The sequence below is a fragment of the Sturnira hondurensis genome, unplaced genomic scaffold (assembly GCF_014824575.4).
Source record: "Sturnira hondurensis isolate 20B ecotype Veracruz unplaced genomic scaffold, ASM1482457v3 Scaffold0000396, whole genome shotgun sequence".
In the NCBI taxonomy this organism is placed as follows: Eukaryota; Metazoa; Chordata; class Mammalia; order Chiroptera; family Phyllostomidae; genus Sturnira; species Sturnira hondurensis.
The window spans coordinates 5,509,423-5,533,220 of NW_028073027.1; the positions used below are offsets into that span (position 1 = coordinate 5,509,423).

General features: G+C 37.5%; 1 protein-coding gene and 1 non-coding gene across 5 annotated transcripts in view; both read left to right on the top strand.

Annotated features, from left to right (window-relative positions):
* Nucleotides 1-21,918, top strand: part of OPA1 (OPA1 mitochondrial dynamin like GTPase) — a 96,627-nt gene extending 74,709 nt beyond the window's left edge. For all 4 annotated transcript variants that reach the window (XM_037040014.1, XM_037040033.1, XM_037040026.1 and 1 more), the window contains 2 exons: nt 19,310-19,384; nt 21,458-21,918. In XM_037040014.1, coding sequence (XP_036895909.1) covers nt 19,310-19,374 — 65 coding nt within the window. In that variant the 3' untranslated portion in view covers nt 19,375-19,384; nt 21,458-21,918. The remainder of the gene's footprint in view (nt 1-19,309; nt 19,385-21,457) is intronic.
* LOC118983374 (U6 spliceosomal RNA) lies at nt 3,411-3,517 on the top strand. The gene has a single exon (XR_005065711.1). It is a non-coding gene; the product is annotated as a U6 spliceosomal RNA (small nuclear RNA).
* Nucleotides 21,919-23,798: the final 1,880 nt, after the last annotated feature.

Consider the following 23,798-nt stretch of genomic DNA (forward strand, 5'->3'; position numbering starts at 1 on the left):
GGGAGTAGAAGTCGTACATGGGAACTAGACTCTTTGGAGATGTGGTAGATTCTAGAGTTAGAACTGGGAAAGGCAGGACGAGCCTGGGGCATCTTAGAAAACAGGAAGTGCTTGAAGAATGGTGGGGACATGTCAACAGGATACAGGAGCTCCAGCTGGCCAAGATTAGGGCAGTTTGGGCATGAAAATAAATAATAGCAGTTACAAATTGTAGCCCACTGAATAAAACATCCAAAATTAATAATTATATAAGTAAATGAATAAAATAAGTGATGGGGAATGGGATGTTTATACAATCACACAAAATATCACTGTACAAACTAACTGAAAAGTGGAGAAGTCATTTTAGAGTGGAGAAGCCTGGTGATACTACTCGTCAAGCGGTCAAAGTTAGTGTTATCAGTTAGGGCCAAGTCCGACCTGCATGGCACCTTCAGGATGCGGTGAGAAGGCCCCAGCATCATATTCTCACCAACGATGCATAACTTCAGTCTCACTGTAAAAGTACAGCAGACAAACCCAAAGTAAGGCATGGTCTACAAAATAACTAGCCCGTAGTCTTCAAATAGACCCAGGTCATGAGAGGCAGGGGAAGACTGAGAACTATCCCAGGTTGAGAGAGACTAAAGACAAGCAGGGTGTGACCCTGCCCTGTACCTTTTGGCTCTAAAGGACGTTAATGGTCCAGTTGGTAAAACTTGAAAAGGGTCTGAGGGTTACACGATAGCAGTACTTCAATGTTCATTTTTAAGCTTCAATTATTCGTAGCTAATACACCACAGAATATTTGAGGCTTTGAGAAAATAATGGCAATAAAGGATTCGGGAAATATTATGTTCTTTGTAGTGTTCTTATAACTTTTCTCGATAAGTCTGAGATTGTTAATATAAAAAGGTAAAAAAAAGGTTCAATTTTGTTTTTATAACTGATAATGGATTGGGCTCATGAAAATAATTTAGAGTAAAATGAGACTTTTGAAAACAAGATCTCTGAAGATGTCAAAAGACCACTACCTCATGGACAATTGAGTAAGGATACATAGCTCATCTTCCCACCTTAATTTCTTCTGTGCAGAGTTGGCCACATTTGGACTTGTCCAGGGTTCACATTTGCCTGCTGTGACTTTGATGAAATTATTTTGGTTTTGTAGTGAAGTTTATTTTGAAGGATATTAATAGATATTTAAATACACTGCTAGATAAAATGTATTTTGGATTCCCAGTAGAATTTTTAATAATGTTCCCAACCTGTTTATTCAAATAGACTGCAGTTTTTAAATGCTTTCTTTGGAGAGTGGAAGGTTGGTATATTTTAGCTTAAATCAAAGTTTTTCTATTATGATCTGTTTTATGATTTATAAAATGATTTTATTTTAGAAAATCATAAAAAATATATGATTTATTTTATGATTGTCATGATATAGAATAAGTAATAGTGCTATCATCTCACAGATTTCTGAACGAATTTTGTTCTTCATTCCGTCCCCCACACTGGTAATAATCACTGGTAGTATCGCCAAACTGAGCTTCGTCAGCATAGCCTAGATTCTCTTAACTGTTTGCTCCGAAAATTGTGAAAGCTATTAACTAGGTTATTGTGAGTATTTGTCCCTTAAATCAATTGCTTAGGATTCAGAGCTTAGGTTTCTTTTAAAACCCTCGTTCACCAAAGCTCGAGTTAAACTTTACATTCTCTGTGTACGTAGTCAAAGAATCATTGATACCCAGGAATTAAAGGGACATTACCAATCATTTAGTTCTCTCTTTCTAAAAACTAGAGTCCTTCCTTATTTTACAATAGATTCCTTCTCATTTTTGTGTCAGAAGTTGAAGCTGTTTATGAATGCATATTTGAATACTTTTCTCTCCCAGATGTTACGTTATGGGCTTTACATGCATTCTCATAGGTACAGTCATTTCATTCACTTTTATAGATCAAGAAATGGAGGCTTAGAAACATATAGATAATAAGTGGTAAAGTCAGGATTTGAGCCCAGGTCTTTTGTGCCAAACTAATTTAAAAAAGAAAACCTCAAGCCATTAGACAATATAATTACATAAAATGGTTCTTTATATTTAGAGGCTTTCATAGTTAACCAGGCCCTTTACGGGGTAGATCAGAAAGACATACATATTAGTGATGATGCGCATCGTCTCTGCATTTTCTGTACTATATAAAGCTTTGCAGTTTACACGGTCAGAGGATAATAAAGATTTGATAGAATTAGAACGTCTAGGTAAGAGAATACTAACGTAAATGAAGCCCCTGAACAGATGGAAGGAAGTTAACATTCTTTGCAAGACTTGTAATCATGTCTCGAAGTATAGTATAGTCTGTCAAGTGCCACCATAGTTAAGAAGTATCTGAGTGCCCAAAACTCAGGCACAGCTTTTCAAAGTGTGATGTGTTCAGGCTTAGAACCTTTAGATCCAGCTGTAACATACAGAATTGGTTTTGAGCAGTCAAGGCTTTTTGTTGAGCTAGTCTGTGAGGGTTGAAATGTTTTATAGTAAGCTTCAATGTATTTCTTCATTTTTCTTGTGCTTCACAAAAGATATGTTTCAGGCAAAACTGAATACTTCGGATCTCATTTACCAATGAAATGTGAAAACAGTGGTAAAATGCTTTCCTTGGGCTGCCATAGCACAGGCGTGTTTTAATGCTGTAACACAATATCCTTAATGTTAAAACCAGTGTAGCTTAAAGAGGCCAGTAAATTAGAATTTTCCAATATCCGCGGCTTTTTTCTCGGGCAGTTAATTTGCTCTGCTGACGCCCTACGCGAGGTGGCAACAGCTGGCCTTTTTAGTGGAGCTGAGGGATTAGGGAGTGGGGACCACAGCAGCGTGCTCGGCCTCTTGCCTCTGTTGACTGTTCCTCATTGTTTGATGCCTTAGCATCTCCCAGACAGCAGGCGATTGTTTCTTGAAACTTCAAGTTTGTTTCTCTTGGGAGTGTACAATGCTGGTGGGGCTCGTCTTTGTGTCTCCTCACTTTCCCAGTCTCCTCTTATCCTCCACCCTGTGCTTTCTCTTGGTAATTAGAAAGGAGCAGAGACACAAGCTTTGTGTCTTAGTGGGCAGGAGATCCCGTTTGGACTTTAAAAACAGAAATATAGACTGCAGATGGAAATCTCCTTTTCCCTGAGCTGCCAGATACTTAGTGACAAATCGTTTTTATAGAAAACTTGGTTCTTCATAATTAATGTACTAGTACATTTTTTAAATCGTGGTGCTAAAGAGGGAGAGCAGCAGAGTGATTTAATACCACCGTTTTAAACGTTAAGATCAGAAGAGAAATGCACCATGGCTGCTCAAATCTAAAAAGACCCTTTTACTAGCTCTGACGCATAATTGTAACCTAAAGGATAGTTAAGACATGTCTTCATGCCACATGAAAACTTGAATAAAGTGCCTGCTTCCGCAGCACATACAGTACAATCGGAACGACACAGAGAGGATTAGCTCGGCCCTTGTGCAAGGATGGCACGCAGGTTCACGAAGCATTCCACATTTTTCAAATTAAAAAAAATAGAGCAAAAAACGTGAATTAAAAGTAGTCAGAACATAGGTAGGTGGAATCCTCAGCCAGAATGATTTTGTTGTTCTTCATTTAGAAAAGAAATATATCAAGATATTCTTGAATTTCACTTCTGTTATTTCCTTCTTATTCCTAAACTCCCATACCTGCCAAATGCTTGATGGCCATTGTGGATCAAAACAGTGGCCGTGAAGCAGTGAGACTGAAAGTAATTCTAGAAAGGTTATTGTAGTCAGAATTTGGAATGTAAAACGACAGAAAAGGAGTCGGATGTTTAAAGTGGCTTTTGCAGAGGTGGGGTGCTGGCGTGCATGCTTTGACACACCTCCCTCCGTAGGTGGTCCATGCCACCACCCTTGCAGCACGGCCACCCGCCCCTCTGCCCCGAGCCTGTGCTCTGGAGAGTTCTTCCTGTTCGTGGCAGTACGGTTAGTTAGTGATGGGGATAAAATGGGCATCTATCTCGTTTCAGTGGAGTCTGATAAGCCGTGAGGCCTGATAAGTTGGTAAGTTATTTGAACTGTAGCTATAACAGCATGTTCATTTTTTCCTGTAGAAAAAGAAAGAAAATGACTTTTAGCAGGATTTAAAGGAGGAGGGGTTGGAATTTCTATAGGCCCAGAGAGCACTTAGATAAAGAAACAAACAAAAACCACCATCACAGAGAATAGAGTAAGGTACCCTGGAGAGAAAGATGTGCGGTGAGGACCATGAGCGCTGTCACATCGTTTGTATCTAAATACTGTCGCTGCATTTCTTTGGCGGGTAATTACAACACCTCAATACTGCTTGTCTCATCTCCTAGCTTCTAGCACGTTTCTGAGCAGTCTTTCCTCTCTGTCTCTCTCTCACTGTGCCCTCTTGTAGATCACTATCACTCTGTCCAAAACCAGTATTTTTCCTTCACCCTACTTATTTACCTTCTTTCAGTGACTAAAAACCTTACTGAGGTACTGCCAGTAATATTTAACTGAGCAGAAGGCAGGCTTCCCACTGTAGGCAGCCAAAATAACCAATTTAAGGGAAATACTTTTATGTCTATTATGACTGATTTATTCTGCCAAAGTGATTTGGTTCTTCCATAAATTCACTATTCTTTGTAATATGTTGTATTGAACATGTGTTCAGTGACTCCTTGATCATGAGCTTTTAATAGACTCTTCATTAACCCCCTTCTCTTGTCTTAAAAAAGATGCTCTCTGTTCTCCCCGATGAAAGTAGAAAGATGCTGTCTTCTTTCTACTCTGTCACACCAGAAAGCTGCCTTCTCTTTTCCTTACCAAGCAGCCCTCCTTTGCTACACTCACCCTGTGTCCACTCGCTTGCCAACACGTGTGATCTGGCTTCATCCCTAAAGAAACCACTTCTGTCTGGTAACCAGTGATTTCCTAATTACCAGTTAACCAAAACACTCAAATAATTTTTAGGTTTATTAGGAATTTTTAAGTCAATTCAAACATTTCTATTCCCTTTGATATTCATGAACTTTTGGGGGTGGTTATTAGTAGAAATTAGTGTATTTGGAACACAGAAAGATTGGAATGTTTCCCTCACTACAAAGTAAATAGGATAACATTTTTCTGTTTTTGTTATCAGTGTTTGTGGTCTTTAAGGCATCTTTTCAGGGTAAAATTGATTAAGTTTTAAAATTTTGCCTCTGTTAAATGCTGTTTTTTATAATAAGTTTTTGTAATAAAGCTTCTAGAAAGATAGTGAAAGATTGTTTTTACCAACGTCTGCATAGGTAAAGTACACTCTGCTTTGTGTTGCAGCTGAGAGCGAGAGCCAGAGCGAGAGAAATGCAGAGAGTAAGGTGATGCTCAAGAAGAGCCCTCAGTGTTAAAACAGTAGTTACTCCCACCTGGAATTCCACATCGCAAGCCTGAGTCGTGTGCTTTCCAGGTCACTGATGAGAAAATCCAGACTCAAAATGTGGCTTTAAAAGTCAAGCACATTTTTTATGGTCTAAGTCTATTTTTTTAAAGACAACATTAAAGGATATTAATAAATTGGTACAAGATTAAAAGAATATTTTCACTCCATACAGGCTATTGGTACTCCTTGCCTTATTAGCAAGTATATGCCTTTTCTTAAACTCTCACTTTAACTGATTAAAAGTGAGGCAAAAAGATAAGGGTCTGTTCTATAATTTATGGATTGAATTTTTCTTTTATTGTGCTATGTGTTTATGTATATAATCTTATATATAAAAAGGCCAGCCAGTGCACAGAATTAAAGCTAGGAATTAGGGATTTTTCTCTTGCTAATAATGTCACACCCATAGTGACTGAGTTCAGAATGAAATAACATCTTTGAACTTAGCATGAAATTTTGATTTGTTTTATTTTTAATCATTTCCTATATTCTCTTCATCTCTAAAATGGAAAAAATTGAATTTATTTATTTTTTTTCCAGGGCAGGGCCTTTCAGTTTATTTATTTTTTTCAAATATATTCTATTGATTATACCATTACAGTTGTTCTATTCCCCCCTCTTCATTCCCCTCCACCCGCACACTCCCTCCCCCACCATTCTCCCCCCCTTAGTTTATAACCACGTGTCTCAAGTTCTTTAGATTCTATATTTCCACCACTATTCTTGCCCTCCCCCCTATCTATTTTCTACCTACCGTCTATGCTATTTTCTGTGCCTTCTCCCCCCTTCTCCTCCTCCCACTCCCCTGTTGCTAACCCTCCATGTGTTCTTCATTTCTATGGTTCCACTCCTGATCTAGCTGTCCTTTTGGTTTGCTTTTGTTTTAGGTGTGGTTGTTAATAACTGTGAGTTTGCTGTCCTTTCACTGTTAATATTTTTCATCTTCTTTTTCTTATATAAGTCCCTTTAGCATTTCATATAATAAGGGCTTGGTGATGATGAACTCCTTGAACTTGACCTTATCTGAGAAGCACTTTATCTGTCCTTCCATTCTAAATGAAAGTTTTGCTGGATAAAGCAATCTTGGCTGTAGGTCTTTGGATTTCATGACTTGGAATACTTCTTTCCAGCCCCTTCTTGCCTGTAAGGTCTCTTTTGAGAAATCCGCTGACAGTCTGATGGGTACTCCTTTGTAGGTGACTGTCCCCTTATCCCTTGCTGCTTCTAGGATTCTCTCCTTCATTTTAGTCTTGGCTAATGTAATTATGATGTGCCTTGGTGTGTTCCTTCTTGGGTCCAACTTCTTTGGGACTCTCTGAGCTTCCTGGATTTCCTGGAAGTCTATTTCCTTTGCCAGACTGGGGAAGTTCTCCTTTATTATTTGTTCAAATAAGTTTTCCACTCGTGGCTGTTTCTTTCCCCCTTCTGGTACCCCTATAATCCGGATGTTGGAATGTTTAAAGATGTCTTGGAGGTTCCTAAGCCTCTCCTCATTGTTTTGAATTCTCATTTCTTCATTCCTTTCTGGTTGGATGTTTCGTTCTTCCTTCTGGTCCATTCCATTGATTTGAGTCCCAGTTTCCTTTCCATCGCTATTGGTTTCCTGGACCTCTCCCTTCATTTCAATTAGTTTAGCCTTCATATGTTCCTTTAATTTGTGACTATAATCAACCAGTTCTGTGAGAATCCTGATCACCAGTATTTTGAACTGTGCATCTGAGAGGTTGGCTATTTCCTGGTCACTTAGAGTTATTGGCTCTGGGACTTTGAGTTCTTCTTGCGCCATCTTTTGGGCTGTTCGTGCCTGTTCTGTAGCAGGATTGGAGCCCTAAGGTGTTCACTAGCACAGGGCAACTAAGTCACTGGGTTGTGACGCTATATGTGGGGGCAGGGTCAAAGAGGGACTATGGCGTCCTGCCTGCCGCCGAGGCCCTCACCATTGGCACAGCTGCTGCCATCACCAGGCCCACACGTTTCGTCCCACTGCACGTGAGTGTGCCACCGCCGTCAGCCCTCGCCCCCTGGGGCCTGCGTGGTCCGTCTCACTGTGCGCGAATGTGCTACGGCAGTCAGTCTGCCCCGCACCCCAACTGGTTCCGGGCTGCCTGCGCGCCTAGGTCAGGGGACCTGTCCTGCCCGACCCTGCTCGCTGCTGGCTCCGCCCCTCTTACCATCCCCGTTGAACAGTTAGATGTAGTCGGACTTCCGTACAATTCAATTTTCTGTCCTTTGNCCGTCAGCCCTCGCCCCCTGGGGCCTGCGTGGTCCGTCTCACTGTGCGCGAATGTGCTACGGCAGTCAGTCTGCCCCGCACCCCAACTGGTTCCGGGCTGCCTGCGCGCCTAGGTCAGGGGACCTGTCCTGCCCAACCCTGCTCGCTGCTGGCTCCGCCCCTCTTACCGTCCCCGTTGAACAGTTAGATATAGTCGGACTTCCGTACAATTCAATTTTCTGTCCTTTGGCTGTGTCTTTGTTTCTCCAAACCTTTGTTGTATTCAGACTTGGTTGTGGGAGAAGGCACAGTGTTTCCACCTATGCCTCCATCTTGGCGGAAGTCGGAAAAAATTGAATTTAGTCATTGAAAACAATCTAATCACAAACAATCCATTGGCCTGTGAAATAGCATGTTAAAAAAATAAAATTAAGCAAGACGTGAATAAATTTTTTTAAAAGTTCAGTCTTGAAGAACAGGTTCATGCACACCAAACTATGACCTCTGCGAAGTCAGGTTCTCTGGGTAGGTGGGAAGAGGGTTAAGGGGAAAGGAATTTTAATTTTTTATTATTGTATACATGTCTAAAGTTTCTTTTCCCAAATGAGCTTAATTTCATATTATTAATTATTGTAGTCATGGAAATGATGAAGCTAATTCATGATAGGATCAACCTGAAAAATGACAGAATACTTTCCCAAATAACCTCTTGGTGATTGTAACACCAAGAGACATTTTATGGGGCCACATGGTGGTTGCTCGTCATGGTACTGAAAAGGGATTCACTGATCCCTCCTCATTTCCAGTCACTGTCTGTCACGGATCTGTCGTCTGAATGAACTGAACTCTGTCTTGAGCTAGTGAAGTTTTCAAGCTTATACACCCATTTAAGGTAATAGATTTTCTCTGCATCATTATTATCTACTGGGTATGAAAATAGTCCATTTTCATTTCTCTTAGAGCAGCTGTTTCATCATTTTGAGTTACAGAAAGAAGTTCAGTTAGGTCATTTTTTCTGGACCAAAGAATTCAAGTCTTTTTAGTTTCTCCTGTTATTGATGTCACTTTCTACTCTGAGTGGTAGGTATAGACTGTACCTCTCTTCACCAAGTACACTGCCAAAAATTTTAGGTGTTTTTGTTTCCATTATCACAGAACTAATATATATGCATTGTGGAAAGTTAGAGAATATAAATGGCAAAGAAATTTTAATATTTATTTATTTATTTTTAGACAAAGGGGAAGGGAGAGAGAAATAGGGAGAGAAACATCAATGTTTGGTTGATTCTCACACACCCCACACCAGGGAACCTGGCCTGCAACCCAGGCATGTGCCCCGACTGGGAATTGAACTGGTGACCCTTTGGTTCACAGGTCAGCAGCACTCAATCCACTGACCCACACCAGCCAGAGCAAGTGGCAAAATTTTTAAAACAATTGCCACTACCTAGACATTACCACTATAACACGGTATTCTAATAAATTTTTAATTTAGTCTTAGGGACATAATTTCTGTCACACGTTTTCATGAAGAGATCTTAGGTTGGCTTTCTCTTAGACCTCAAATCTTCAGTTGATCGTTATTGCTCCTATTGCTGGTTTCTCCTATCAGAGTAGCCTAAATTTTTTCTTCTTTTTCTTCATCTAAACTTATTTCAAAGAGATTCACTGCGACGGAAAGCAGCATTAGTCAAAATAAAACCTAGTACCAATTATTTTAAACAGGTCAGGTATTCCAGGGGCTATATTGTAGGAAAAGGTACTGAAAAATCACTCTTTTGAAAGTTAATCCCCACGTGTATTCAGGACCCTGGCACTTCCTGTGTGTGCTTGTGCTCGCTGTGTCTCTCTTTCTTCAGAAACGTTCAGGTCAGTCCTGTCTTAAAACTATTGGATTGATTCATCCATACACCCAGCCACTTTTGATCTTCATTCTCTTTCAAACAGGAAAACCTTCAAATGTTTCCCTGCTGCCTCCACTTTTATCATCCACTCGATTCTTAACTTTGTAATCCTTTATGCTCATTTCTACCTAAATTGTTTTTTCTAAGATTGCTGACAGTCAAGAAAAAAACAATGAATAGAAAGCATTCTCATAACTGTACTTTGGAATCCAAACCCCTTACATTTGTACAGAGTTTTATACTTTACAAAATGGGTCATGTTTGACCCTTGTAAAGCCATAGGAGGCTTGTCAGGCATTATCCCCGTGGTTCAGATGGGGAAATGGATGTTCACTGAGGGAAATTACTTAGCTAGTTTCCTAAATATTTATGGAAAAGGTAGAGCTAATAACGTGTGTTAGAGATAGTATCTTTCTAGATTTGTATTGGGACTTGTTCATCTCTAATCGTTAGGTTTGTTCATGTGGGTGACCATAGATAACCAAGTTTGTGTAATTTTGCTTCTTTTTTTATAGTATTGTCAGTGTGTAAGTTTCTAGGACAGTGTATTTGTCCCCTGTGTATTTGTCTCCTAAAGACATATAATAGTTTTTCTTCAAAAAAGATAACCCAGGTTTATAAATCTATGTGTGTTTTCTTATTGCTATGTCAATTTTTGCTTTTCCTTTTTCACAGAAAAAAAAAGAAATTGTGACTTAAAATTTAAAGGTGATATTCTAAATTATCATCTTTATGATAAATTATCATCTTTATCATAAATTAATGAACACATGAAATTAATTCTGAAGTTAGTTTCATTTCTTTGAGCCTTATTATGAAGGCGTCTGAAACCAGTATCAGTAACGATACCTCCTTGCAGGGTTGTAAGAAGTAAGAACTGAAATCTTACAAAATCAGCCTTATGAAACATGAATGCCTGTTAGTGCTCCTTGTGATAAGTTTAGTAATACTTTGTCTTAATGCAGCAAGCTATTTAAGAGATATTATATTTAATTTTTGCTTTTCATCTCAACTTTATTAAAACCTGTGATTTTTTAATTTCTTTTTTTCATAAACCTTTAGTTGGGTTCATAACTCAGAATTACATTCTATTTTTGTATTATTTCTTTTGCTTTTAAAATTACATTAATAAGCTGACTGTTTAAGAATCATTCTCATGATTCATTCATCTGTTACGCCTCCTTTTTGAAGCTTCAGCACTGAAGGTCTTTGACAAACCAATATTTATAACAGTTTGACAGCAAGATGAGGAACAGCGCTTGTCTTTGTAGCAGCTTGAAGAAAGACCCTTTCCAGGACCCAGTCATGCAGTTACAATCTTGACCTCTTTCTTATGCTGGGAACATACATACAGCAGCATGTGTTTTCTTGTCCCATTGACTGTCCATTCACTTCCCATCTGTTTTGCAGTCTTAAAGGAACAGAAGGGGCCCTCTTCTTATAAATCTGTCTTTGCAAGTGATAAATGATGTCCTGTCTCTTTAAGGGCTGCCTGGGTGGTTTTCCTTTTTTAAAAATGTTTCAACTTTTCTCCTAACAAAATTCAAGATAAAATATACTTTAGAATAAGAGGAAATAGAAAAAGAAAAAATGATAGATTATTTTAAAACCTTAATTGATTGGAACTGAATACTTTATTGGCTAGTAGGCAAAATCTTTCCCAATTAATTACCTAAATTATATTTTTAAAATTGTATTGGTATTTAGACTGTTCAACAGGGACAAAAAGAGTATGTTCATTTTGAAACAGGGTATTTATTTACACTTTTTTGGAAAAAATAAAGCAATGTACTATTAATGAGTTAGCATATAAAATAACTGTTAAAGATTTTTTTTCCACCATAATTTGAGTTGATATATGTAACTAATGCATGGAGTGTTTTATATACTGGGTACAGAATGAAATAATTCACTGCAGACTTTTATAATCTTAAGATAGAATCAGTTTAACTTTTACATTTAAAAGACAATCGTGGATCCCGTAAAATTTGTGATTTTTTTCTTCAGTTGCTGCAAATAAACACTTTATAGATGTTAATCATTGAGCTTTCCAAGAACTGAGCAGAAGTTATTTTCTCTTTTCTCCCCATGCAGATATTCATAGCAGTTTGAATATGACAAATATTGCCCCTCAAATATTCTTAAATTACTGGCATAAAAAGCTTTAATGGTGTAAAAGAGACCACTCCTAGAATATATTGTATGAATCAGCTGCCTGGTGGTACGCCGCCTACAAATTAGCATGATAGTTTGTTTTTAATTCCCTGCCTTGTCCAAAAAAAAGAATTTGAGGCAGCTTACAAAGACCTATCTTGTGCAAAAGGTAAAAATACTTTAATGGAAAAGTTAAATGAAAGGGAAAATAAAATTGAGGCAAGTGAAATAATGTGAAATTTGGGGTAAGATTGGCACCCTCTCAAAATACATGCCCAGGGGTTCGAGATACTTTGCTGTAAGGTGCCGATTTAGCCCTGGGCTTTCCAGTGGTTGATGCAAAATGTGAAATAAAGCTGATTTCATGACTTATGGTCACTGCCAGACACCGGCACGGCAGCTGCTTGGGTGACGCCTAGATATTCCCAGAACACCACTGAGGGAAATTCCATCAGTACTCAGGAAAGAACACTGAGATACATGATAAAGTGAGTCAGATGTCCGCGTATAACGAATTTCACACACACAACGAAATATGACGAATTTCATGGGCTCTTAATGTTCTCACTGTAGGCCAATAATGTAAGCAGTTCTGAGCAAAATCAGGGATGTGGTCCAGATTCATAGCTATTTGGTTTGGGTTATCCAAAGATAAAATATGTATAGTATCTAGAGAAATAGATGGATTATACATTCCTCCATCCAATCATCTGTAAATACTGTTTCATACAGCTAAGCCTTTCAATTAAATCTCAGGTAGCAGCAGGTTCAAGGATTTATACCCATTGACATTGACACACACCTGGAATGGTACTACTCCTAATTAGTTAAGGGCAGATCCATAAGGATTAATCGTTAGCTGAAAGGGAATTGGGGTTGCCATCTACTTATGAAAGTTGAAGGGCCTAACCAATACAAAGACCTGAGTATAAGGCTACTCTGTATTCATCCATACTGAAATCTTTTGGAGAATTGGCTTCAAAATATTGGCTTCAAGACCTTTGATGTCTTGATTGTATTAGCCAACAGGTGCTAGATAGAAAGGTGGAAATGGTTAGAGTAAAAACAGCCCCTCTCCCCCGCAAAAAGAAAGTTAAATTTATCCACAGGTCACTTTGAGCTGTTTTTTATTCAGCAGACATGTTATAATTTACCTCAAAGACTTTTATTATGGCAGCTTTTCCCCTAAATCCTGTTGTTTTGGGGGTTGAAAATAACAAATTTTTAAAATAATTGTCTTTAATGTTTGAACTAAATACTGGTTAAATCACATCACTCAACAGTGAACGAACGGTGAGTGAATATTGACGGGCATCAATTACATAGCAGGTTCTGCACTAAGCTGAGTGACTTTAAAAGGCACACTTTTTCTAAGCATTATAATGATTCACGAGCAGTCCCACATTGATGGGAAAAGCAGCATAGAACTGACCTTTCTAAGATGAATTATATAGCTACGCAAGAATAATACTGTCATTTGTGATTGCATTTTTTACCAGAAGCTTAACGTGAATTTTAAAAAGATACTGAGTGATAAACAAAAGACAATAAATAATTTTAAAAGATGCAATTAAAACATAATGAGAATAGTGCATGTCAGTCCTGCGTTTTTAAGTAATAAGGGCTTTGGATTCTTCTGGACGGATTCCTTCATTTCATAGATAAACTAAGACTGTGACTTACCTGCGGCCCAAGGTGAAAGACAAAGCTGTCACTAGAAACAGTTCTCCTGGCACAGTGTTGCGTGCCTTCCAACGCATCTATTTTGTCTGTATAAAGGTCATATAAAATAACTACCCTATTGATTATTTAGGAGTGACAGACCAGGGATTTTTAACTTTTTTTCCCTCACACTCCTTTCACTATTGTATATGCCTGTTAAGTCCATGTTTTAGCAGATTTGTCTGCAATAATATACTTATACTCTTTTTAATTAGAAACATAGCTATACTTATACCTCCATATCTCAGATGATTGTTATGAGAGTAGATGTAATTGTAGCCCAAACAAAGATTTTTATTGGAACCTTTGAAACGATGGAAATAACCCAGAGAACTCTGTCACCACTTTCACAGACCTCCTAGAAGTCTGGGGCTGCCCCAGCTTTGAAATTACCGTTCCGGTCTCACATACCTTCCCAGGACACAGGAAATGACGCCTCCTTCTGTGAAAGGCAATGATCTGTCTGTCTTCATTAATGGGTCTGTTTAAAAATAATCATGGGTATCCATAGGGAAAAAACTACCAGGGCAAGATTCAGAAGATAAGTATTAGATTTAGTTACACACCTTTGACTGTCTCTCTTTGGTTCTCCCTTTGGTTAACTGTAAAAGGTACACATTTTTCCTTGTGCCAAATTGAAGATTTTGAGTATAGTTTTGAGAATCATGAATCTGGTCCCTTATTCATCTTTTTTTCTTTTTTTTTTCTTTTTTGGTTGCACTGAACTTTTAAAGAACATGTGTAGTATAACTGTCTAATTTTAAAAAGCAAGCCTGTTCAGGAACAATATATATTACATAGTAAGAAGTGTTCCTTTAATTCTCAGTGCTGTAGTGAGCAGCTTTTTCGTCTAAAGCTGTCCTCAAGCTTGGTACGAAGTGTGGGTGTAGCATGTCATAAAACACTTCTGTGAAGGCATATTAGGATATTTGGATGTGTGATTTGCTTCATGTACACTGCATCAGTAAGTTTGCAGCTTGTTTCTTTGTGCTTTCTTTAAAAACATCAGAAGTTGTAAAGGGTTTATTTCAGTACATGTGGTAGAGTTTTGTGTGTGATTCTTTGTTCCTGTTCTAAACTGTTATTAACCACTGAAGTGAACTTTCCCTTGGGTTTGGCCTTTGGTATTCACAGTGTATTCAAAACCTAATTACAGATTAGTCTGTGTTTGAGACTTTTAGAGCAAGTATCAGAAGACTCAAAAGGAATTTGAGAGTGGCAGTATCATTTCATGTGGTGGTAAAGAGACCCAAAACCTGAATGTGTGTCAAGTCATCTGAAGATCAGGAAAAAAGGAGCTTCGCTGAGTCTGACGGTTTCTGAGTTGGGGATTATGAGAATATTCATGACTCAGTCAAGAAGCACAATGAGTCCATGTTTGAAATAGTTCATCTTTTAAGTAAACATTGGGTGAATGGAAAGTAGACTCAGTATTCACTACATGTAGAATTGGCCATTCCAGCAGAACAGGAGTAGCAATGTGTTAATCCCTTGCTGAGTTGGTTTAATTTATCAAGTAAATCACTGATTTTAGAAGAATTCTCTAGCTATAAATATTTAATGCAAGTGTTTAACAGAAAAGGGAGTTGCCTTTATAATTAGTGATGATAATCTGTACACATATTTCTGTGGGAAAGTAATTTCTAATGGTGAAGTAGTTAAATACAATAAGATTTGGGGATTTGAAACCACTAATAACTGGGACATTAGTTTCGAAGACTCAGAAAGTAGAAAGCTTTAGTTGCTAACATTCAGCCTTGATTTTTATAGGTAATTCAGTTCTGTGCAGCAGATGGCATAGTTAGTGTACAAAACAGTGCTGAAAACTTACATCAGAATTTAGAATGAATGAATTCAAATACAGGAAGTAATGCTGCTTATTATTTGTTATCTATCTATATATATATATATACACACACACACACACACACACACACACATTATATATAGCTTGGTATAATATATAGCTGCCTTATAAAGCCTAAAGTCAGTTTCCTTTCTAAAGCTGTGTGCATAGTCAGCATATTTTAACCTTCTTAGTAAGGTACAATAATTAATTTGAAGTTTCTTTTTTCACTGGCATTGCATTTTGAGACCTGAGGATTATGTGGTTCAGATGACCCACCAGCTTGCCTCGATCTTCACTGTCCCTGTGAACCTTGCCCCACGTTCCCAGGCTTGCTCCAGCTCTTGTGGTCCTGACTTCTGCCCTCTTGGTCACTGTTGTAATATCCAGGAAACCTGTCAAGTTTTTTTTTCTTCTTGATAACCTACAACCCTTATTTTCTATGCTATATTTTGGGAAACTTCATCATTTATCAAGTATTTATTGAGCATGTATACTGACTCAAACATTGTTGCAGACACTGAAGATGCTGAATTTTTTTTTGTCCAGTTTCATACTCTTCTCAGGATTTCTACAAATGTGTATAGATCAAGTCTGCCCAAGAGGTAATAATATCTCTCAGAGGATGATAACGTGTTACATATGTTTAGTCATCCCTAGCCATGGAACAGTATGGGAGGTGCTTGGTAACCATTTGATTCCGTAATTTTTACCAAAACATATCTTATTTCACATAAAAGGTAAAACGCACAACAAATACACTAGAAATAATAGCATTTGTTTTGTTACCACGTGGAGTGTGCGTGTGGCAACAGCTCTGAATTGGAGGGGTGTGGACGGGGCTGCCTCTCCAGACTTGCTGGCCTTACCCTTGTCACTGGTGCCTGCAGAGTCGCGTGAGGACTACGTGAAATGTGGGGTTTGAAACCACCCGACACCCCACGGACTTAGACTGAGAGTGGGGAGAAAGCACAAGATTCTCCTCAAAGCAGGAGACCATCTGCATTTCCATGTCTCTCCATTAAGTACCTTATGAGTGAAGCAGTGACCAAAGAAATGAAATTTCGTATTTGGTATTAAAAGGATACACTTACCACAATGAATTTTTTTTAATATTTACTTCCATCTTGTCCTCTCCTCCTTTCTTCCCCGCATTATTTTGTAGAGCCTAATCTAACTTTGTATCTTCTTGAGGTTTCAGAGTGTGGCAATAGTATCCTGATATTCCAATTGTAAAATATTTGTAAAAACAGCTTTTTATGGGAGATTGGAAATTTTTTTATTCTGTGTTTTTCATAAAATAGTTAAACATTCCTTTTCCGTTCATTTAAAAAAAACAGCACTCTTGTCTCTAACTCCGGAAGAATTTGGATTTGATTTAGACACCTGCATTCGCAGTGGCTCTTGGTCTCTTTCAGTACAAATAGATCTTGCTCTGAAAAGTCTGTGAGCATTGATGCTCCTGTACCTCTCGCTCCAGATAGCTTGCCCTGCGATGGAGGTCATTGACAGGGCACGGGGTGGATAGAGCCGGCCCCGCAGGCGCCCTATTTTATTCAGATCATGCACAGATAGACTCCTATCTCCTCTGTTTCTACGGTACAGCTTTCCCAAGTAGAAGTGGTTCTCAGTGAACCTTGAGTGGAGCTGCCGAACAGGAACTGCGCTAGTGGGGCAGTTATAGTGGGGCTGCTGAGGTTCTGAACACCTGTTTTAGATTTCCATGGGCTGTACTGTTTAAGCCAGGTAGTTTTTTTAAAGATACCATACATTTCCAGAATTCTGGGAGACAATTTAGAAAACTTTTTTTCTTCTACTCGCTCCTCCTCCTAAAAATTCTTCAACTGATGAACTCTACTATGTGGAAGTCTCTAATATTCATTGAGGAAAATCAGTGCAGCTGTTTTTAAGCAACTAGATAAATTAATTTTAAAAATAAAAATAGTGCCTTATTTTGAGAAAGGAAGTATGTTTATTGGTTTGACTTCTGGTTAAAAAAATAGTACAGACTAACCAAAAACACAGACTAAACTTTCAAGAGATAGGTTGGGATTATTTTTTCTGATTTGTCCAGTTTAACTTTTTTTTTCCTTTGAAATCTAATTTTATTTGAAAAATTACAAAACTACTAAAAAGTTAAAAGAACAATACAATAAATAGTGTATCCCACATCTAAATTTACCAAATTAACATCTTGCCAAATCTGTTCCATTTCTGTAAATAGACACACAACTCCCTTTTGTCAAATCATTTCAAAGTAGGTTTATTCCTCACCCCTAAAAACTTCGGTGTGCATCTCACTCTCTATCTGTATTATGTCTGTGCTTTAAGTAGTTGCTTGGTTGGATATTCTGTAATTTATCCAATCAGTGCCCATGAATGAGTATTTTAGGTTGTTTTCAATACTATTAAATATTAATTATAAATATTAAACCATAATATGCTGAGTGAAATAAGCCAGGTGTTGAAGGACAAATACGATATGATCTCACCTTTAACAGGAAGCTAAACAACATTTAATTTAAGTTAATCAATTAAATAACTTAATTAAAACAATAGGGGTTTTCTGTAAATTTTTTGATAGTTTCAAAATACTAAGAATTAGAACTGTTAAATTACTAGAAAAACAATATAAAGACACTGTGTTATTTTTTTTTAAGATTTTATTTATTTTTAGACAGAGGGGAAGAGAGGGAGAAAGGGGGAGAGAAACATTAATGTGTGGTTGCACCTTGCACGCCCCCACTGGGGATCTTGCCTGACACCTGGGCATGTATCCTGACTAGGAATCGAACCAGTGACTCTTTGGTTCGCAGGCTGGTGCTCAGTCCACTGAGCCACACCAGCTAGAGCAAGACATTGTATTCTTTATATGCAACCATGACAGGCTTTGTTGAGTTCCTGTAATGCTAATAAGAGGCCATGAAAGGAATAATTTTTATTGGCTGCTTGTCCTAAGTGCTGTCTCTTGGGTAAAAAGGAATACTTACATCTCTAGTTACAGAATATTTCTAAATGTGAAAGATGTAAATGTTGAATATCAACATATATCTTATGATTTTTCTATAAAGTAAAATGCATTGCGTTTTTCCTTTATATCACTAGCTTTAAATTGTGTTAAAAGGACAGAAATATTTGTTACTATGCTCACTATAACCTATGTTTAAAAAAAAAGAGGTGCATGATTAAGTTAGCAGTGAAGTGGAGTAAATTGCCATTTTCCATCTTTAATACTAGGAGATTGACATGTACTGTGAGTAGTTTACATTTGTGAGGGAAACCTTTACACTTCAGAGAGACATTACAGATTTTGTTTTGGAAGTCTATAAACATGAAAACCTAAAATCAAATAAAATAATGTAAATCTATCTCTTGGTGCTGGCGTTTCTAAACCTTCCTTTCTTCATTCACAGCCAGAAGAGTAATTTTTATATGTGTTTTAAAGTGTTATTGCCCTTTTCGTGTTTGTTGCAAATATTTCCTACAATTTCTTTTGTCTTTTAACTTTAGAACATTTTGACATAAAGGTATATATTTTAATGTGGTCATGTTAGTTGATCTTTTCCTTTGTAACCCTTCCCATTACTTTATACCTAGGAAGTCATGTCTCAACCTAAGGCCAGTTAAATATCTGAATTCTCTTTTAATTTTTAAAAATAGTTTCATTATTTTATATTTTATTTTGTTCCAGATATTGCTACTGTGAGTCCTTGCCTGGACTCCAGAGAATCTAAGAACTCCTTATAATTCTATACATAATTGTATATATGTGCGTTTTTCTGTGTAAGATTCTGTAGCTTTTATTAGAATCTCAGAAGGGTCCATCATAAATCCCACCTTCTTCCCTTTTCAAAAAAAGATGTTAACACCTACGACTCCAATCCATTTGACCTTCATTTGGATATAAGGTTTGTGTGGTGTCAAGGTCATTCTTTCTCCCTTTTCCCAAACAGTTAAAAGTGTCCCAGACCACTTATTGAATAATTATCTTATGTGATTTGTAATGTCTTTGAAAAATAAATGTCTTTAATTTATTATCTCCTTTTATCTCCACAGAGAAAGTTAGAGAAATTCAAGAAAAACTTGATGCTTTTATTGAAGCTCTTCATCAGGAGAAATAAATTGTAATAAGTGAGTAAAAGTCCTCTTTCTACATTGGTACTGACTAAATGCAAAATTTATATGTTAAAAATTTGTCATTCTACTTCACCATGTACTACTTGCTCCTTAAAAATAATTTTAATGGTATGAATCTCTACATTTCATGTGTTGTATAATGTTATGTTAAATAACTCATTCACCTTTGAACAGAACTAAAATTATTCTCTACAACTCATTTTGAACAGAACAAAGGTGAACAGACAGATATTTTATGATACGTAGGTAGCTCATAAATTCCCTGCATATAAAAATGGAACTCCTCATTTTACTCCCCTTTGTTCATGTTCAGTCTGTAATTATGCATATGTTAGCTTACAGAACTTTTTATTTGGCCTAAGAATTTTGTTAATTGTTCTTAATCTTATTCTCTTGAGTTTAAAACATTTAGATAAACCTTTTCCCTGTTTAAAGGAACTCAGACAGCCTGAGAACTGACTGCTCCTCCGGGGCGGGACTCCCAGGGCGGGACTCCTGTGTCTGATTCTGCAGGCTGGCACTGTCCAACACGTCCCCGACGGAGTGTCTTGTGTTGGGAGTCTCTGCGTAGTAGCATAGTCAGTTGTTGATTATGGCTGAAGAATTGTGATTAGGTCTTTTTTTTGTTAAAGTTGAGAAAGGGAAAATGCTATGATTGAGACATGATTATTTGTTTAAAATATTTAACTAATCGCTTTATCTGTGAGCTATATCCTATAGGCAGCCTGTATCTTTCAGAACTGAGAGTAAGAATTGTGGAAGATTCTCTCCCTAGCTGCACTGAAAGGGACCTTAAACCTCAAACTACCTACTCTCCTGTACTGTCGGGCAGTGTATTTAAGAAAGGCTGCAGAAGGAAGCAGGACTCTTGTCTGATGACAGTGTGCACCAGCAAGGACTGAGAGAGGGAGAAGTTAGAAAGCTTTAGATTACTGCTTTGTAACTGTTTGATTTGTCTTTTTTGTAACTCAGATGGACAGATGTGTACAAAAATGTATCTAGAAACTAAATATCAATAATTTTAACACAAGCCCAAATAATTCATTGTTTTTAAGTGTCTGTGTTTATAAGTTTTATACAACTCCATGTATGAAATTTTTTTCATCACAAAGTGTTATACTATCATTAGTCAATGTTAGAGATAAACTTTTTTTTTTTTAGGGATAAACATTTCAACAATCTTCTTGACTTGGACATTCTCTTCATGACAAAAGTTCACTTGATTTTTTTGTTTACAAATGTGTTTTGTTGGGGGGAGGGTCATGATGTTACAGAAACCCTTTTTAAAATATACACTGCATTTCTGTTTTTTTAATGAAATGAGGAAGCCCAAAGCCAGCCAGTGCTTTGCATATAGTGTCACTTCCCCAAGACAGTCGGTGTGCCATCTAGAGTTACTGTTGTTGCTGGAACAAGGCTTTTCTCTTCCAGCGCCCGCCCCAGGTGGCTGCCAGGGCAACCCAAAGAGCCAGGCAGTGGTGGCGTTTGTGGGCACAACCATCCCTGCCAACTTTGTTCCCTGCTTGTCTGTAGCTTCTAGGGCCCTTCCCAACCAGTGGGGAGTTTGCCTCTGTGAACTGTTATAAGTATCTGTGAATTAGACAGATGATCTGTTTTAAAGCACCTTACAAATCCATTTTAAAGAGAAAATCTGGCAAAATGGTAGCCTTGCTTCATTCTGATCATTTTATAAAAGTTACCGAGCATCTTAAAGAATAGTTTCTCAGTGATCATTTTAACATATGTAGAGTTCCTCTGCCTGATAGTTTTAAGTAACGAATTCTGATACTTGCTGAAAATGTTTATACCCAACACAGTCATATGCAGATTCCTCCTACCGATCCATTTTAACATACTGTGTTTTTACTTTTTTCTTTAAGGAATGAATTTTAGTATTTTTGATTCATATGCCATTTTGATTAAATTATGTTAGATTATGGTGGGTGATATTTTAAATTTAATAAAACCAGCAAATTGCAAACTTAGGCAGTTAATCTTCAGCATTTTAATGCTCGTGCAGTAATGTCTCCCCAGACCTAAATTTATCAAATGTGTTTATTTTCACAGATTCCTACTCATAATATCATCACCTCTGCATAGATCTCTGAAGAAAGAAAACTACAAAGTCTTTTGTCCTGCCTTTTTCCCTCCTGCTACCACACCTTTCTAACCATAAAATAAAGTCATGGGATAAAAATAATTTATGTGTATTAGAGGCACTTTACCCACCAGCTGCCTTTTGAACAGAAGAGCAGGGAAATGCTGTTAACATCCGATTTTTATTGTACTGAGGGGACAGATGGGGAGGATGTAAGTGGTCTGACCATTGGGTTCAGTCCTGAAGAGAAGAAACTTGTTCTCCTGCTTGTCGACTCACTTGTGGTGGCGCTGATCCAACTCACTCAGTAGCCGATGTCGCTCCGTGCCAGTTTGTTTTCCAGAAAAAGAACGCTAGGTGTTCTGAGATAAAACTCACAGCCGTTTCCTAAAAGCTGTCAACTGGATATAAAGTGATGGTAACCCACTGAGTTGCTGTCCGTGTCTGTAATGTTCTCCATCCAGAAACTCTCTGACCATTATAATTCAGTTTATATTCTTCACATGAAAGAAAACTAGTTCACAAAAGAACCCCTCAGATGGAGTGATTTGGATCACAACAATTCCACGTACATTCAGCAAAAGAGATTTCAACCCTTGTTGACAGTTTAGCGAGTTGCCTTAGAAGCTAAGTCACTAGCAGCTTACCTATTTGACTCCGTTGATGTTTTTCTGCTCTGTATCTATTTGAAATTCATTCATTTTGGATGTTAAGCTGGGCTTTTTGTTAACAGCGGTTTTTACCTGTTGACAGATCTATTGGATTGTGGCACAGGATAGGGAAGATTAAGAAAAATCAATTGAGTAATTACATTTTGACTGTTGTCAAACATTCAACTAGGCATCAGGAAAAGGCTTTCTTTCGTAGGCCTGTATTTGAAATAGAAATTATTTCAACAATCAGAATAATGTTCACCATCCCCTGTTAACTGAACATTTAAAGAAAACTACAAAGTTTAATTTACTGCAGTTCAATTACAATAATACCCTCACAGCATTTTCATGTTTCATATAAATATTTTGATTGGCTAAAGGGCTTTAAAGCAAACAAATATGCCATTTTTGACTTAAAATGTTTTATACATTTAGCTCTGCTTTTTGCTGCTCTTCCATTAACCTTTTATTATTCTAATCAAAGTGTCCATTATGTAACAGTTTTTATTTTATAGTTTACAGTTTTCTGGGAATTATGTTTTGGTAGTAGTTCCCTTGCCACTTGGCTTTTTTTTTTTTTTAATTTAACATCACTGCATCCTTCACTGTGATCTCTCAAGATCTGACACTTAATTAAATTCAAGTTTGAAGGCTATCACAAAGTATTTCAGAAATTGAGACTTCAGTAAATAACTTGTTTTATACTATTTAAGAAGAAAAGCAGATCCAGCTTCCAGCAGCTAGGATCAGTAGCCATCATTACTTGGTGGATGAATAGTCAAGAGCGCTTCCTGTGTCTTTCAGATTTGGGGGTAGTGAGGGGACAAAGAGGGGGCCCCCTGTGGTCTGTGCCAGGAGTAGGAGGTGACCTCCCTGGCTGACTCCTTCTAACCAGTGCTGTTCAGTGGGGAAAACCTTCCCTGACGCAGACACTGCGCGGCCGTTTATTCTTTTGTAGTTGTGAGACAGCCACTCCACAGCTGCAGGTCTGAGTCAGACAGGAAACAGGACCATATTTATTTCTGTGAGCTCTGGGTAGGAAAAAAATGCCCTCAGCTCTGTGTTCTTTGGTTTCTCCTGAGCAGAAGGCTGGTATTATGTAAGTACATTTGCCACATCCCTTTGTGTAAATTTAAGAAAGGGGGGTGGGGTGTCTATTTCTTTGAGATCAGTATTTGTGATTTAAATATATAAATAGATGATAAAAATGAATATTATTAAAAATATCATACAGGAGTCCAGACATTTTCCCACCTTCTGCAGTAATATGATGTCTCTCGTGAATAATAGATATTTTCTTTTTTTGCTGATCTCACCTTAAGCATGCCTCTTTTTTTTTTTTTTTGAAAGCCAGGTACTTAATTAAAAACATATTAATAAAAGAAAATAATAAAATTCAGATTCTCAACAGTAAATCCTTGTGTCGTGTCTGTAGTTCAAAAAATACAAATGATTCAAATTTAAACAAATCATTTCAGAAATTCAATTTGTAGAAGTTAAACTCTAACTAGATCAGGAATTATTTGTTTCTCATGTCAGGATTCGCAAAGAATAGTATAGACAAAGCTCTCTATGGAAGACTGGACAACTGCAGATAAATTATGTCTAAAATCCTGAGCCGGGGTATCGATGTAAAAATCCAGTGCGCAATGGGCAA